The following is a 13,307-nucleotide window of genomic DNA, read 5'->3' as shown; positions in this document are numbered from 1 at the left end:
GCCATTCGAGATTTTGGAGAGAGTTGGTCCGGTGGCGTATAGAATAGCATTACCCCCAGCACTATCTAGGATACATGACGTGTTCCACGTGTCCATGCTAAGGAAGTACATTCTGGATCCTTCGCATGTGATCAGTTACGAGTCTTTGGAACTCGGGGATACGTTGGCATATGAGGAGATACCGATTTAGATCCTAGACCGTAAGGAGCAGGAGCTACGTACTAAGACGATTCCGCTTGTAAAGGTACTTTGGCGTAATCATGCAATGGAGGAAGCATTATGGGAATTAGAGGCAAAAAATACGTCAAAAGTATTCACAGCTATTTGGAGAGGCTCAGCACTAATTAGGTAAGTAGAACGGTAGGTGAGTATTGTATTTATAGACTGCTTAGAGTAGGTTTGCTAGTTTTATCAGTTGGTTACTGTTTTGTTCGTGGTGGGTCTTTGGGAGAATTTGGTATGGATATTGTAATCTCCCGAGATAGGATATATAACAACGGTATTCATCCTTTATAAGTAAGGGTAGTTTTTAAATTTGGGTGGCCGCCGACTCTTCCTAGAGTTGGATCAGCAGATCAGTGATAATTCAAGGAATATAAAGGAAATCAATTAGCAAATTTCGAGGAAAAAATTTTTATAAGGGGGGGAGATTGTAGACACCCGAATCCGGAAAATGAAAGGAACTAAATAAGAAAAGAAGAAAAGAAAATTTAAAAAGGGCAAACAGCATGCCTCGTCGACGAATCCCCTATTTTCATCGACAAGTGATCTTTTGTGCTTCGTCAATGAAATTCAGGCATCGTCGACGAAGTGATCTTTTCTCGCCATTTGTCGCCTGATTCGACGATCGGAAGCCGCTACGAGGATCTAAGAGAAATTCTCTACAAATCTAGCAGAGTGGATTTTTTATTAGAATCTTTCCAGGCATCACTCCAAAATTGAGGTAAAGGTATAAATAAGCTATCTGTTTAGCATGTAATTAGTTAAATGGGGTGTATGGGCCTAGGGATGTTTAATGGTTGCTAATCTAGGATTTGAGTTGATTAAACTGGAGGAAATGTGATTTCAGGATTTTGAACACCATATTGTCGTAGGGTGGGCTTTAGGAGCATCGTAGGAACCTTCTCAGTAAATAGGTAAGGGGATTATATTTTGTCAGCTATTTTGTGAAATATGGACTGATTTAAATGCAATATATGTTTTTGGGGAAATTATTGTGGGTGGTTTGATCATCTCCTATTTTCTATAAAATAAGTAGTTTAAGTTAAATAAAACCCTGGAGATGTTCATACCCTGTTTTCAGCAATTTATGTTTTTCCCAATCAGGTTATTTTATTTATGGATAACAAATGAAAATTATGTGGCATGGGAACGACTTTTAAATGGCATATGTGAATAAAATCCTTAAACTGATTTTTATACAGTATTTGATATAAAGGTCGGGGGCTGAGTTTTGATATAACGGCCGGAGGCCGAATTTTAATATAACGGTCGGGGGTCGAGTTTTGATATAACGGTCGGGGGGCGATTTTTTATATGACGGTCGGGGGTCAGCTTTACTAAATATGAGAGTTTATATGAAATGAATTATAATACAGTTTTCATTGTGCAAATTGTCATATATGATTCTAGAACCTTATGGATTTGCGATATGTGATATTGTGATTTTGTGAGCACGGTACCGTAACTATATATGGGCAGTGAGTGCAATCACACGGGCATGGAAGTATGATAAGTCGATTGGAGACCTGAGCCGCAGTACTACTCCGAGGTTTTTGCCGAGGGGCCCCATCCATGGTATACCATGTGACCATACATAGGTAGGCACAATCGTACTTACAGTGATAGTTTTGACTCAGCTGTGGAACCGCCAGCTGCAAGTTGAGTCCAACTTTCGAGTCGCACAACCTGTCATGAGGGGAAGCATGTCGTATGAATATGTGATACCGTGACGACGCTACTTCAGCAGTCCAGGTTGTGTCTTTTATGCATATATAGGCAAATTTACTATAAATGGGTTATATTGAGCCGACAATTTATTATTCAGAAATTATGTATTTTCAGATATACTAATTTGTACAGTTTAAATGTCATTTTCATATACAGCTAAATGATGAAATTTTATATTCATACGGGAACTCATGCTAGCCACACACTAATAATATAGTCCGTCTTACTGAGAAGTGTCTCACCCCATTGTACAAATTATTTTTCAGGACCTTCAAGGAATCGTGGCTAACTTACCTCGGGGCTGAGACTAGACTTTTGGGAGTAGTAATTAGAACTGGTGAGATACCAGATATTTTATTTTGATATTTTGGGATTGTAATATGTAGACAAATAGTGTTATGTATGTATGTATTTGGGAATAGTTAGAATTCTGGTAAAGTGTTTGGATGTTTTAGAAACCTTCCACTGTATGGTTTTAATTTTAGTAATGGCAAGTGCACCCAGGATTCCTCAGTTAGGGCGAGTTGCATATATATATATGTGTGTGGTATCAAAAAGAATTTATACGTTTCACTAGCACTCGAGGCCCACATGGCGGGTCGGGGCGCTACACTTAAACTGTTAGGTTGTGGGCCAACAATGTGTATCAAGCTTCAACAGATACAAGGGGGAAATCTCACGTTTAGTTCAAACTCAAATTCAACAACCACCTTCTACATGGCTTTCACACATTATTTGTAAGAAAGCCTCTAACTAAGGGTGGCAAAACGGGTCGTGACCCGTGACCCATCCATTTATAACGGGTTCGAATTTATGCAAAGTCAACCCGTTATAAACGAGTCAACCCGGGTTCGGGTCAGGTCACTCGTTGGTGACCCGTTTACTCTTCTTTTTTTCTTTTTTTTTTCAATAACCCATTAGGGTTGCCTCACTTCATAGCCTTTCAGGCGCTAATCCTGTCACCCCTTTGCACCATGTGCCTAGGCGTGCCTTTGACTACTATGATTCCCCTATGCTGTTTGTTTGTCAATGCTGTCAAAATGTATGTGTCAATGACGGCGGACTAGCACTCTCCCAAGGTCTCTTGAGGTGAGGTATCAGATTGCTGTGAAAGGATGCAAAGGGATTCAACAATAAAAGGAAAGACAATGGATTTAAAAGACAAACCGATTTGATTCGTGATTGTACATGATTAAATAGGCACCGCTCGTCGAATGGGTGTGTTAGAGGTGCTAATACCTTCCCCTCATAGCGAATTGGAGCTTGCCTTTTACTGATTAAATTTGAGCTTAGCTTAAGTTCTCTTTAAAATGACAGTAATAATTAGATGCTAAGGGATAAGTAACTAGCACAACCCAATTCTTTTGGAAACAAAGAAATATATTAAGAAAGATAACTCATCCTTTACTTACAAAGATAACTCATCCTTTACTTACAACACCCCCCCCCCCCATACATACACAGACATCCTTTGCTTACCCTCCCCCCCCCCCCCCCACAAAACAAAGAGTGGTTGGGGGGGCTACAAAGCCAGCTATATTACATACACAAATGCTAAGCTGAAAAAATGTACACACATGACATGTACAAACAAAAAACTAGCGAAACAAAGCTCTCTATTCTCATTGCATCTCAGCCAAATCTAGAAAAACCACCCTACGCCAAAGAATACCAGACCAAGTGATTTACAAAGATAGCAAACTTCTGAGCAGCATCCCTTCATTTACATTACCACCCCCGGAATGATGACAACAGAAACCTTCCAAAGCAAATAGACAAACCCACTCTTCCCAAAAATATCCTAAAAAAGGTTCCAAAAAACCAATAAAAATAAAAATGAACAAACAAATGAGAAGTGGTCCTTCACACAATGGCAAAGCACAACCCAAGTTCAAGTAAACTTAAGAGGCTTTCCACAATAAGCTTCAGCTTACCCAATCCATACACTGAGACTTCATATGGTTGCATGTGTTTTGACTTCTCTTTACCTAAATGCATGCGTAAGATTTGGGGCAGATAATGTCTCTTTCAAAATATATTGATTTATTTGGAGAGACTAAGACTTTTTATTATTGCCACCCATGCAGCAGAAATGGAACAAGAGCTCATATAAACAAGTTTAGTATGACAAACATGGCTAGTTCCCGGATTTCAACCAAAAGGATGTTGAGCTGTAAGCATAATGTGTTATTTTCCTGAGTCACCTACATCACATTTGCAAATGTGATTCCATTTGAAAATTATTCATGCAAACTCCACAAAAGATGTTCATACCTCCATCATGAAAGACAGGAAATTCTTCTCAACAACACGAGGTGATATAATCTTCTTAGCAGGTGGCACAAAAGACCAAGCAAGCCCCCATCGGCATGTATGTCCTTGGACAAATTCAGTTGTCTTTACTATTGTAACTCCAACAGCCCGAAGTTTTGACACTAGGGTCTTTAAGTTTGCTTTCCTCCCAACCATTGAAGTGTACCACCTACAAACAAAAGATCATTTGCAAATTCTCATATCTAAAAAGAAATAAGCTTAAAATGTGAGAAAAGAATGAAAATACAATAAGCCTAATACCGAAAAGACTGCTTCAATACAACACTATCTTCAATCATACTTGTTATAAAAGCCTGTTCTCCACCAGGACAAACCATCTCTGCAGGGGTTCCACCACAAGAAGTCTTTGGATTTAGTCCCGCTTCCTCTATGCTCTCAAAAAATGGAGGATTGCACATACAGAAGTCAAATTCCTCTTCATCCTTGATGACCCCAACAATTATGGGCGCTCCATCATATATCTTATTTGCGCACAAATGTGCATCAGGAGAAGACGGGGGCACAGTCTCAGCCTCCCCAGCTCTAATTCCACTTGAATCTGTTTTGCCCTCACTGTCAACAAGTTCAACATTATGCTCCTCCCCGTCAGAAGGTGTCTGTTCAACACTGTCAACCTTCCTAATTTCAATCAAGTGTGAAATCTGTACATTATTTTTAACATTTCTCTCTGCCCATTCTACTGCCACATCAGTCACATCTGCAACCAAGTTTATCCACAACCAAATTACACACACACACTGTGAGTTAGAAACAAAATGTAAAGACTTGGGATTATAGATTAAAAAAATGAATTGCAAAGCTACCGGACCCAACAAAGCTCCAACCCAAAAGAGACGCCCCCAGAAGAGGGTAAATGCAGTTTGCACCAGTTCCAATATCAAAACCCCTAACGTTATGCTCAGTAACATTATTCTTTGGAATAATGTCAGAAGCAAGGAGATCTTCAATCCAGTGAATATAATTAGACCTGTTGGGCACTGTAGGGCAGAGCTGCCCATCAGGAATCCACCTACAACATGGAATTCACACTATACTGAGAGAGAAATTGAGAGCAAAAACTCATTTAACTGATCCCATTCAAGAAAACTGGCTCCACCTGGCACCCATGTAACTTAAACCGACATTTTTTTTTTTTTAAATTAAGATTCCTAATTTTCTTTCAATTTCCATGGTTATCGAAGAAAAAGCTGAACTGAAAAGCTGAAGAGGCACGTGGAGAAGGTTAGGTCACCAATTGAGGCCGTGATCGTGAAGGAGCAAGACCCGCGTGAGTTCCCGGGTGGCGTTGAAATCGGTCCAGTCGATCCTAGGGCGACCGTCGCGAGAGTAGAAGACATAGGGCTGGAAGGATGGGTAGAGAGAAGCCAAGGCACCGAAGTCGGGCGGGTTGTCGGAGTATTTGTTTCGAGGGTGTATGGCGGGTCGCTCCGCCCTCCGCCTCTTCTTGCTCGGCATTTCGGATTATAATCTCTTTTGTCTGGTTTTCTGGTTCAGTACTACGAACGGGACGGAGGTGATTACTCTCTCCGGTTACCGGCCGTCGTTGAAAAGAAGAGACAGAAGGATAAAAGAAGCGGTAAAATCCGAATACGCCCCAATAGTTTTCTAAATATGACTTTTTCCCCACTAAATTTCTGACAATTATCAAAATACCTCACTATGTGTTTGTAGGATTTATCTGAAATTAGAAATTATTAGGTAAAGAAAAGAAAATTTTAAATGAATCAATTTTTTATATTTAATTTTTTAATTAAATTTAAAAAATAAATATATAGAAAAATAATAAAATTTATTTCACACAGCGGTAACATTTAATAATTTTTAATGTTTAGCCATATTAGAGTAAATTTTTATTATTAATAATATTTTATATAAATATAAATATAATAGAAAATATTTTTTTCTCATTTCATTTTTATTTCCTTTTCCAAACAAAATTGTATATTTAAAGACCCCATGAGGTTTTTTTGGTAGTTGTAGAAATTCAAAAGGTGTAGTGTCATAATCAAATATTGAGATTGTATCTCTAAACTACATCCTAAAATAAATATATTAATTTTAAAAAGAAAAATAAATAGTGTTTGCGAGCATGAAATTTGGGCTTGGATTTAGATTTGTGGATGGAATACAAATTAGTATAAAATTGAAAGTGCCTCTAGTAAATATTTGGGTCTAATTTTCGTAAGATATTATCTGTTTTGTCTCATTAACCTTGCAAGTTTGTCTTATAAAAAGCAACTCCTATGGTTGGAGACCAAATTGCCATTATAAGTCCAAGATATTCCTAGTCCACATTTGATGTGAGATCATGACATGTTTTCCCATCTGATGATGCTCTCGTCAAAATGGTGTATACCTTTATGTAGGATTCATTCACATGATAGCATCTTCAGGATGACTTTGCTATCAAGTGTAACAATTTTGAGCTTAATTTCAGTGAAATATTGTCTGTTTTGACCCACTGACTTTACATATTTGTTCTATAAAAGGTGCCTTACATAGTTAAAATCCAAACCATCTTTATAAGTTTAAGATCATCTTAATACACGTCCGATTTGAGACTATGACACTCAAAAAAAAAGTACAAGGAAAGACAAACAAACCTCTAGGAAAGCAACAACAAACCAAACACAAATAAACCTATCATAAGCTAACCAGCTAGAGCTAGATATAAAATAAAATAAAATAACCATTCAAATTATAAATAAACTATAAAAGAAGAATTTTCAAAAACACTAAAGTTGCATTGAGGAGTATAGATTTTAGATATTAAATTTAAATTGGGGTGGATTTATACAAATTTCAATACAACGTTATATTATAACTTATTCAAATTCAATATAAATCCAAATTTAAGGTCTTTCTAAATATAGCATAAGGAATCACGATCCTTTCATATATCACAAATAGAAGGATTTCGATCGAAACTCACTCAAGTTTTAATAGATGAAAACATCACAAACTAATTTCCAACATTACTGTAAAAATAGTATTTGACAGTGACAGTGAAAGCCCACATGCAATGAGAACTATGAGAGGGCTGCTAGTAGTCTTAGAAAGTAACTCTGCAAGATGAAATACTTTTCTAGAACTGAATTCAACTGGGGAAGACTCTCCTATAAATTACAATTACAAGTCTTCTAAGAACTGTTTTCTAGTTTTGATGAGATCATTGCAACATGCAAATGCAACCTTCCATGGCAGCCTACATCCAATGTACTGGGACAAAAAAAAGAAAAAAAGGAGACTAACACCCAATAAAAGAATAAGAAATACAATAAAGAAATGGTAACTAATATTTTCCTTTTTTAAAAAATATTTAAGGAAGCGACTTCTACGAAACGTGCTTGATTTCAATTTCTTAGTAAATATGTTCACACCAATAGAAGAACTCTTTTCCTTAATGACTTTTAAGTTTTTTAATAGTCGTTTAAAAATAAGACAACTAATTACTCTCTCGATAAAAATTATTCTCTTACACCATAAAAAAATTAATATTTCAATTTTAGTATTGACAATCTCGTCACTAAAGAAATGGACTTTTTTTATATATAAAAAATGACTGTAAATATTACCATACATTTTTTTATTCTCCTAAGCACTTTTTCTTTTAAAAATTTAGTTTTAAATTATCAACGACAAAACTATTCTTACATAAACAAAAGTCATTATAATTTACACCAAATTATGTTTAGAAAACAAGATTTCTAATTTAATTTTGAAAAATATGGATTTGCTAGTAGAGAACTTATTTTTGGAAAGTGACTTAACATTTTTATCAATCTTTTAAAAAAGGACTTAGACTTTTGAATATATATATATATATATATATATTTATTTCAACTCTTAGCGGTGATAATTAATGTCACTAAAAGAAATAGGGCCTTATTTTTAGAAAAAGATTTATAACCTTTTTTAGAAATCTTTATTTCAACTCTTAGTCGTATCCGCATTCCAGACTTTATCTGATCAACGAGACCTAGGGGGAGGACGCTGATCCGTAGGTTTGGTGTCATACCAAGGGGTTCGAAGGGCTTGTTAGTGGCTAGAGTTCCTATGTAATAAAAAAAAAATTTCCTAAAGTAAAGAACAAATTTGATAATATAAATAAATCATATTATTATTTTTTTGGAGGAAATTATGTTTAGAAAAAAAATAATTTTTATTTTTCCATTACTTATGTTTCCATTATAAGAATTTTTTTTGGATAAAAAAATAAAAAATAAAAACTTTTAACTTATCTTTTAAAAATTTAGACTGCTTGCCCTTTAGAATAAGGAATTATTTTTTATACTTGAATTTTTTCAACACAACTTAAACTTTTAGTGGCAACAAAATAAAGTACTCCTTCTATTAGGGGGGTAAGGGAATATATACCAAGTTCAGCGTAATGATTTTGGGGCTAATTTTGGTGATGTATTATCCAATTTGCCCCATTAGCTTCGCAAGTTTGTCCTATAAAAGGCAACACCTATAGTTGGAGCCTAAATCAATGTTAGTTCAAGATTTTCCTAATACGCATTCGATGTACGACCATGACATGCTCACCTCTCTGATCTTTGATACTCTCGTCAGAGTGACTTACACCTTTACGTAGGATCCACTCACACAATAACACTCTTAGGGTGGCTTTGCTACCAAGTGTAACAATCTTAATGGGTCTAATTAACTTCAGTGAAATATTGTTTGTTTTATCCCACTAATCTTACAAATTTGTCCTATAAAAGATTTCTCACAATGTTGAAGTTCAAATCATCCTTATAAGTTTAAGATCTCCTTAACACACATACGATATGGTACTACTGACCAGGACACTCGGGAAGGAAAGTACAAGGAAAGATAAACAAGCCTCTAAGAAAGCTACAACATACCAAATACAAATAAATCTAGCTATCATAAGCTAACAAGTTAGAGCTAGCATCAAGCCTAAACTTTTTAAAAAATTGATTCTAGTGGTAGCAAAACACAGTCCCAAAACTTTTTAAAATTTTTTTAAAAAGGAGTGAATTTTTCATAGAATTTTTTTTTCATATCTACGATACCTAGGTAATGATGAGACAACATTCAATTTCAATATTCAAACAAATCCAACAAAAAATATTACATATATATAACTAGAAGAAAGTTGCACAACATTCAATTTGACATGCACAAAATAAAATAAAGAGGGAGTGTGCTAATTAAATCCTTAGAAAATTTAATTTTAGAGGTTAAAATCGAAATAACTACTTAAGAGAAAAAACACAAACAGAGAAATCAAAGTCTAGATTTTGATAATCTTGTAATAAACAAAAAAGATGAAAAAGAAAGGAGGCTTACCTCTAAAGTACTTATTGCAAGCGATTTGAAATAGTACCTTAGCATCTGCTCAAGGGTGCGAAACAAAGAGACGAGTTGATAGGCAAAACATCTAAGGGTGTGAAATTTTATTGTGTGCACCACAACATGGCAAAAATGAGTAGGCTGGGGATGGTTTTTGAGTTTTATGTTAGGGAGGAGTATTTCCTTTGGCCTCAATAGAAGGTACTCGGTTTTTATTTTTGAAAATTTATGATATTTTTTTTTTCAAATATCCCTTTTTATATCTCCTTATAAGTCTCCCTTCTTTTCTTAAAAAGTCAAAATTGACAATACAAACTTCAATCAAGATTATTGCACAAACAACATCAAGATATGTTAAAATTAATCATGGGACTTCCAAAAAAGTCAAAATTGATGATATGAATTTCAATCAAGATTATTACACTGACAAGGTCAAGACATGTTAAAAATTTTATATTATATATCACATTTGAAATGGACATACATATATATATATATGTTATATAATGCAAATTAAGATTATGTTATATATATGTAGCAAACATTTAAGCACATATGCAAATTTGTACATCATCAAATGGATGATGGGGCCTGGAAGCAACGGTGGCTATCCAAACAAGTAGTCTGCTGACTCAGCATAGGACACCATCCACCGGATGAATAAGCCTTCCAACACAAAACCTATGCATTGTTATATTTATATATACAACGTATTCATCCAATTGATTTCAAACAACGTGAATCCCTCTCTCTCTCTCTCTCTCTCTCTCTCTCTCTCTCTCTCTCTCTCTCTCTCTCTCTCTCCCTCTCTCTCTCTCTGTGAAATGGCTTCTTCATCAATATCGCTGTATGAAGTTCTTGGAATTCCGGCAAGTGCCACCCGGCACGAGATAAAGGCGGCCTACCGGAGACTGGCACGACAGTACCATCCCGACGTCGTATCAATGACCAAGAAAGACACGCCAGCTAACGAGTTCATGAAGATTCACACGGCCTACTCGACGCTGTCGGATCCCAGCAAACGCGCCAGCTACGACTGTACCCTGTTCTGGCCGGCGACGGCGAGAGGAGCGCCTTCGTCCATTTCGACGGCTGCCTTCGCCGGCGGGTACCGTCACCGGACGTGGGAGACTGACCAGTGCTGGTAGCTGGGGCTGTCTTCTGAATTGTCTTCTCATAATAATTTTTTTCGTGCCTCTCAATATAAATGTTTTCTTTTTGCTCATGGACGCCTAAGCAAAATAGTACTGTGTACATATAAAGAAACCATATTAGATCTAATGTATATTTAATGCATCTAATAATTTTTCATAAAAATATATCTCGGGAAATATACTTCTAAAAGGGCTAGCATTAATATCTATATAGTGGATATTATGGATTAGAGTATACAATGCATCTCTCATATTGTGAGAAGAGAAAGGATGATGCACTAGGATCCCTATCTGTGGTCTACTCTTTCTTCACACTACCTTGACTTTTAATAGTTACATACTCATGATAAATTTCATTACTCTTAATTTGTGAATCTTATTCGCATGATTATTTTGAGAGCGGGATTTCGATCTGTAGTACTATCACATTCATAGAAAATAAATAATTTTGAGTCTCATTCCCGTTTTCATCCGCAAGTTTCATAAGAATCTCATTCCCATGAGACTCTTATTTAGAATTAAATTGTTCTTGTTATTTTGGTCTTCATTGGACATTTTTCTTTCCTTATTATTGTTAGATGTGACTATTATATTTATAATTAAATATAATGATAAAATTACTATGGTAATAAAATTAAAATTCAATAAATAAATAAAAGTAATACCATTATCCTTACATTGCAATGACAAATCAAGTTAGGTGGATTACTATGTGTTAATTTTTTCTAGGGAAAATCACAGACATCCCCTTATGATTGGACCAAAAATCACTAAATTGATTTGTAGTTTTATTGTGAACATTAAACCCTTGTGTAATTTTTAAAATTATGAAAAATTATAATATCATTAGTTTTCTTGATGAAAACCAATATATTGGGTGGAGATACGTTTTTAAAGGATAAAAATTCCCCTTTTCCTTAAACCTCAAATAACAATTAAATTGTTTACTAGTGCTCCATTTTTATTATAGAATCTATGTGTGTTCATAAAGGCATTTTAAAATACTGCATACATTAATCAATGGATATATTAAATACAAAACTGAAATAAAAATTTGAGATATTTATTTTAATGTTTAATCTCAATAATTGTCTAATGAACCTAAAAATAACAGAAAAATAATAATATAATACTAATAAAAATTAATCAAAATATATTAATATTAATATAAAATTAGAGGTTAGGGGATCAAATCGATGACACCCTTGGCCCTCATATTCGCCTTGGTCCTCCAAAAAGATCCCTACTTTTCTCATCTATTTCTTAAGTAGATTATTTATATGGGACACTTTTATGCAAACACACTTGAGTAAACATGAATTAACTGTATTATAACTTTTCATTATTTTGAAAATCACTAGGGGAGGAGTAAATAATCATAAAATCACAGGTGACTAATTGATTTAAATTAAACTACAAGGGAAGTTCATACATATAATTTACCCTTTTTTCTATTTTCTGATTCTTGAAAGTTTAAGGAGAGCTAAACAAGTATTAAATTCGTTACAGTATGCTTTTGAAATAAAATATAATCATATATATATATATATATATATATATATATACATATGTAAGAACCCGAACCGTGATATGTGGATTTTTATGTAAAAGAGGGGCAAAATGGAAATTCTGTAGGCTTCGTCGACGAAGCCAGAATTCGTTGACGAAGGTAGTAGGATTTTCGTCAACGAAATTCAGAGGTTCGTCGACAAAGGAAAGCCGAGAGGTTTGAGAAAATTGGAAATATCAGACTTCGTGGACGACGTCGCCGACAACTCGACGAAATGCCGGATTTTTCGTCGATGAATACACTTTTCGTTTACGAAATCCCTCGGGTCAAAGGTCTATAAAAGGGATATTTTGGCTTTCTTCATTGTTAAGTTATGGAATTTCTCTCTCTCTCTCTCTCTCTCTAGAACTCTCCCTCCACTTTCTCTCTCTAGCTTTGATTGCTGATCGTTGCCCGGATTCACAAATCCAAAGTTATAGCGAGGATCAGTGAAGGATTCTCTATATTTCTAGTGGATCGGAATCTCGTTTCGGAGGATTTCGGGTTTCGAGCCAAAATCGAGGTAAGGCTCGGTTTTCATTTCTGATTCAGTATATGTATAGTAGTACGAATTATAAGCATGTTTAGTATTGTAGTTTGTAGATTTTGGAGTCTCGGTTCGTAGTTTCGAGGGCCGTAGAGTTCGTGGTTTGGTTTCGGGTTGAGGTAAGAGGATTCTGTTTATATCAGTTCATTTTCGAAATCAGGATTCGTAAGCCTGTAGGTTATGATCGTATGTATGTTTTGGCTGCTTATTTGGGGAAATCTATCGAGTAAAAACATGGGATTTTCGAGTTACAGTTTTCAGGAAAATTGGGGATTTCGAGTATCATCTCTTATTTGATTGGAAAACCGTTTATGTTATTTAAACTGTATTGTCGCGACGTCCCGGGAGCGCGTGTGCCCTAGGCAGGGAAATTAAAAATCATTTTAATTTTCAATTAAAAATATGAAAGTGTCGGAGTCGCCACTAACCTTTAGTGCGGCTAGAATACGTG

The 13,307-nt window shown here is 35.3% G+C and overlaps 2 protein-coding genes across 6 annotated transcripts in view; one reads left to right on the top strand and one right to left on the bottom strand.

The window, feature by feature from the left end:
- Positions 1-5,872, bottom strand: part of LOC131156715 (uncharacterized) — a 35,969-nt gene extending 30,097 nt beyond the window's left edge. For 2 of the 5 annotated variants that reach the window (XM_058110602.1, XM_058110604.1), the window contains exons 1-4: positions 5,516-5,872; positions 5,088-5,293; positions 4,525-4,981; positions 4,225-4,432 (exon numbers count right to left, since the gene is read on the bottom strand). In XM_058110602.1, the coding sequence (XP_057966585.1) occupies positions 4,225-4,432; positions 4,525-4,981; positions 5,088-5,293; positions 5,516-5,739 (1,095 nt within the window). In that variant the 5' untranslated portion in view covers positions 5,740-5,872. The remainder of the gene's footprint in view (positions 1-4,224; positions 4,433-4,524; positions 4,982-5,087; positions 5,294-5,515) is intronic. The other 3 variants (XM_058110603.1, XM_058110605.1, XM_058110606.1) reach the window with 2 other exon arrangements.
- A 4,558-nt stretch (positions 5,873-10,430) lies between these two features.
- LOC131156714 (chaperone protein dnaJ 11, chloroplastic-like) lies at positions 10,431-10,793 on the top strand. The gene has a single exon (XM_058110600.1). It carries the CDS (start codon positions 10,431-10,433, stop codon positions 10,752-10,754), a length of 324 nt encoding a protein of 107 aa, XP_057966583.1. The 3' UTR covers positions 10,755-10,793.
- The last annotated feature ends 2,514 nt before the right edge of the window (positions 10,794-13,307 follow it).

The sequence above is a fragment of the Malania oleifera genome, chromosome 5, assembly GCF_029873635.1.
Source record: "Malania oleifera isolate guangnan ecotype guangnan chromosome 5, ASM2987363v1, whole genome shotgun sequence".
NCBI classification, from domain to species: Eukaryota; Viridiplantae; Streptophyta; class Magnoliopsida; order Santalales; family Ximeniaceae; genus Malania; species Malania oleifera.
The sequence above is the reverse complement of the archived record's forward strand: the minus strand, read 5'-3'. Positions and strand labels throughout refer to the sequence as shown.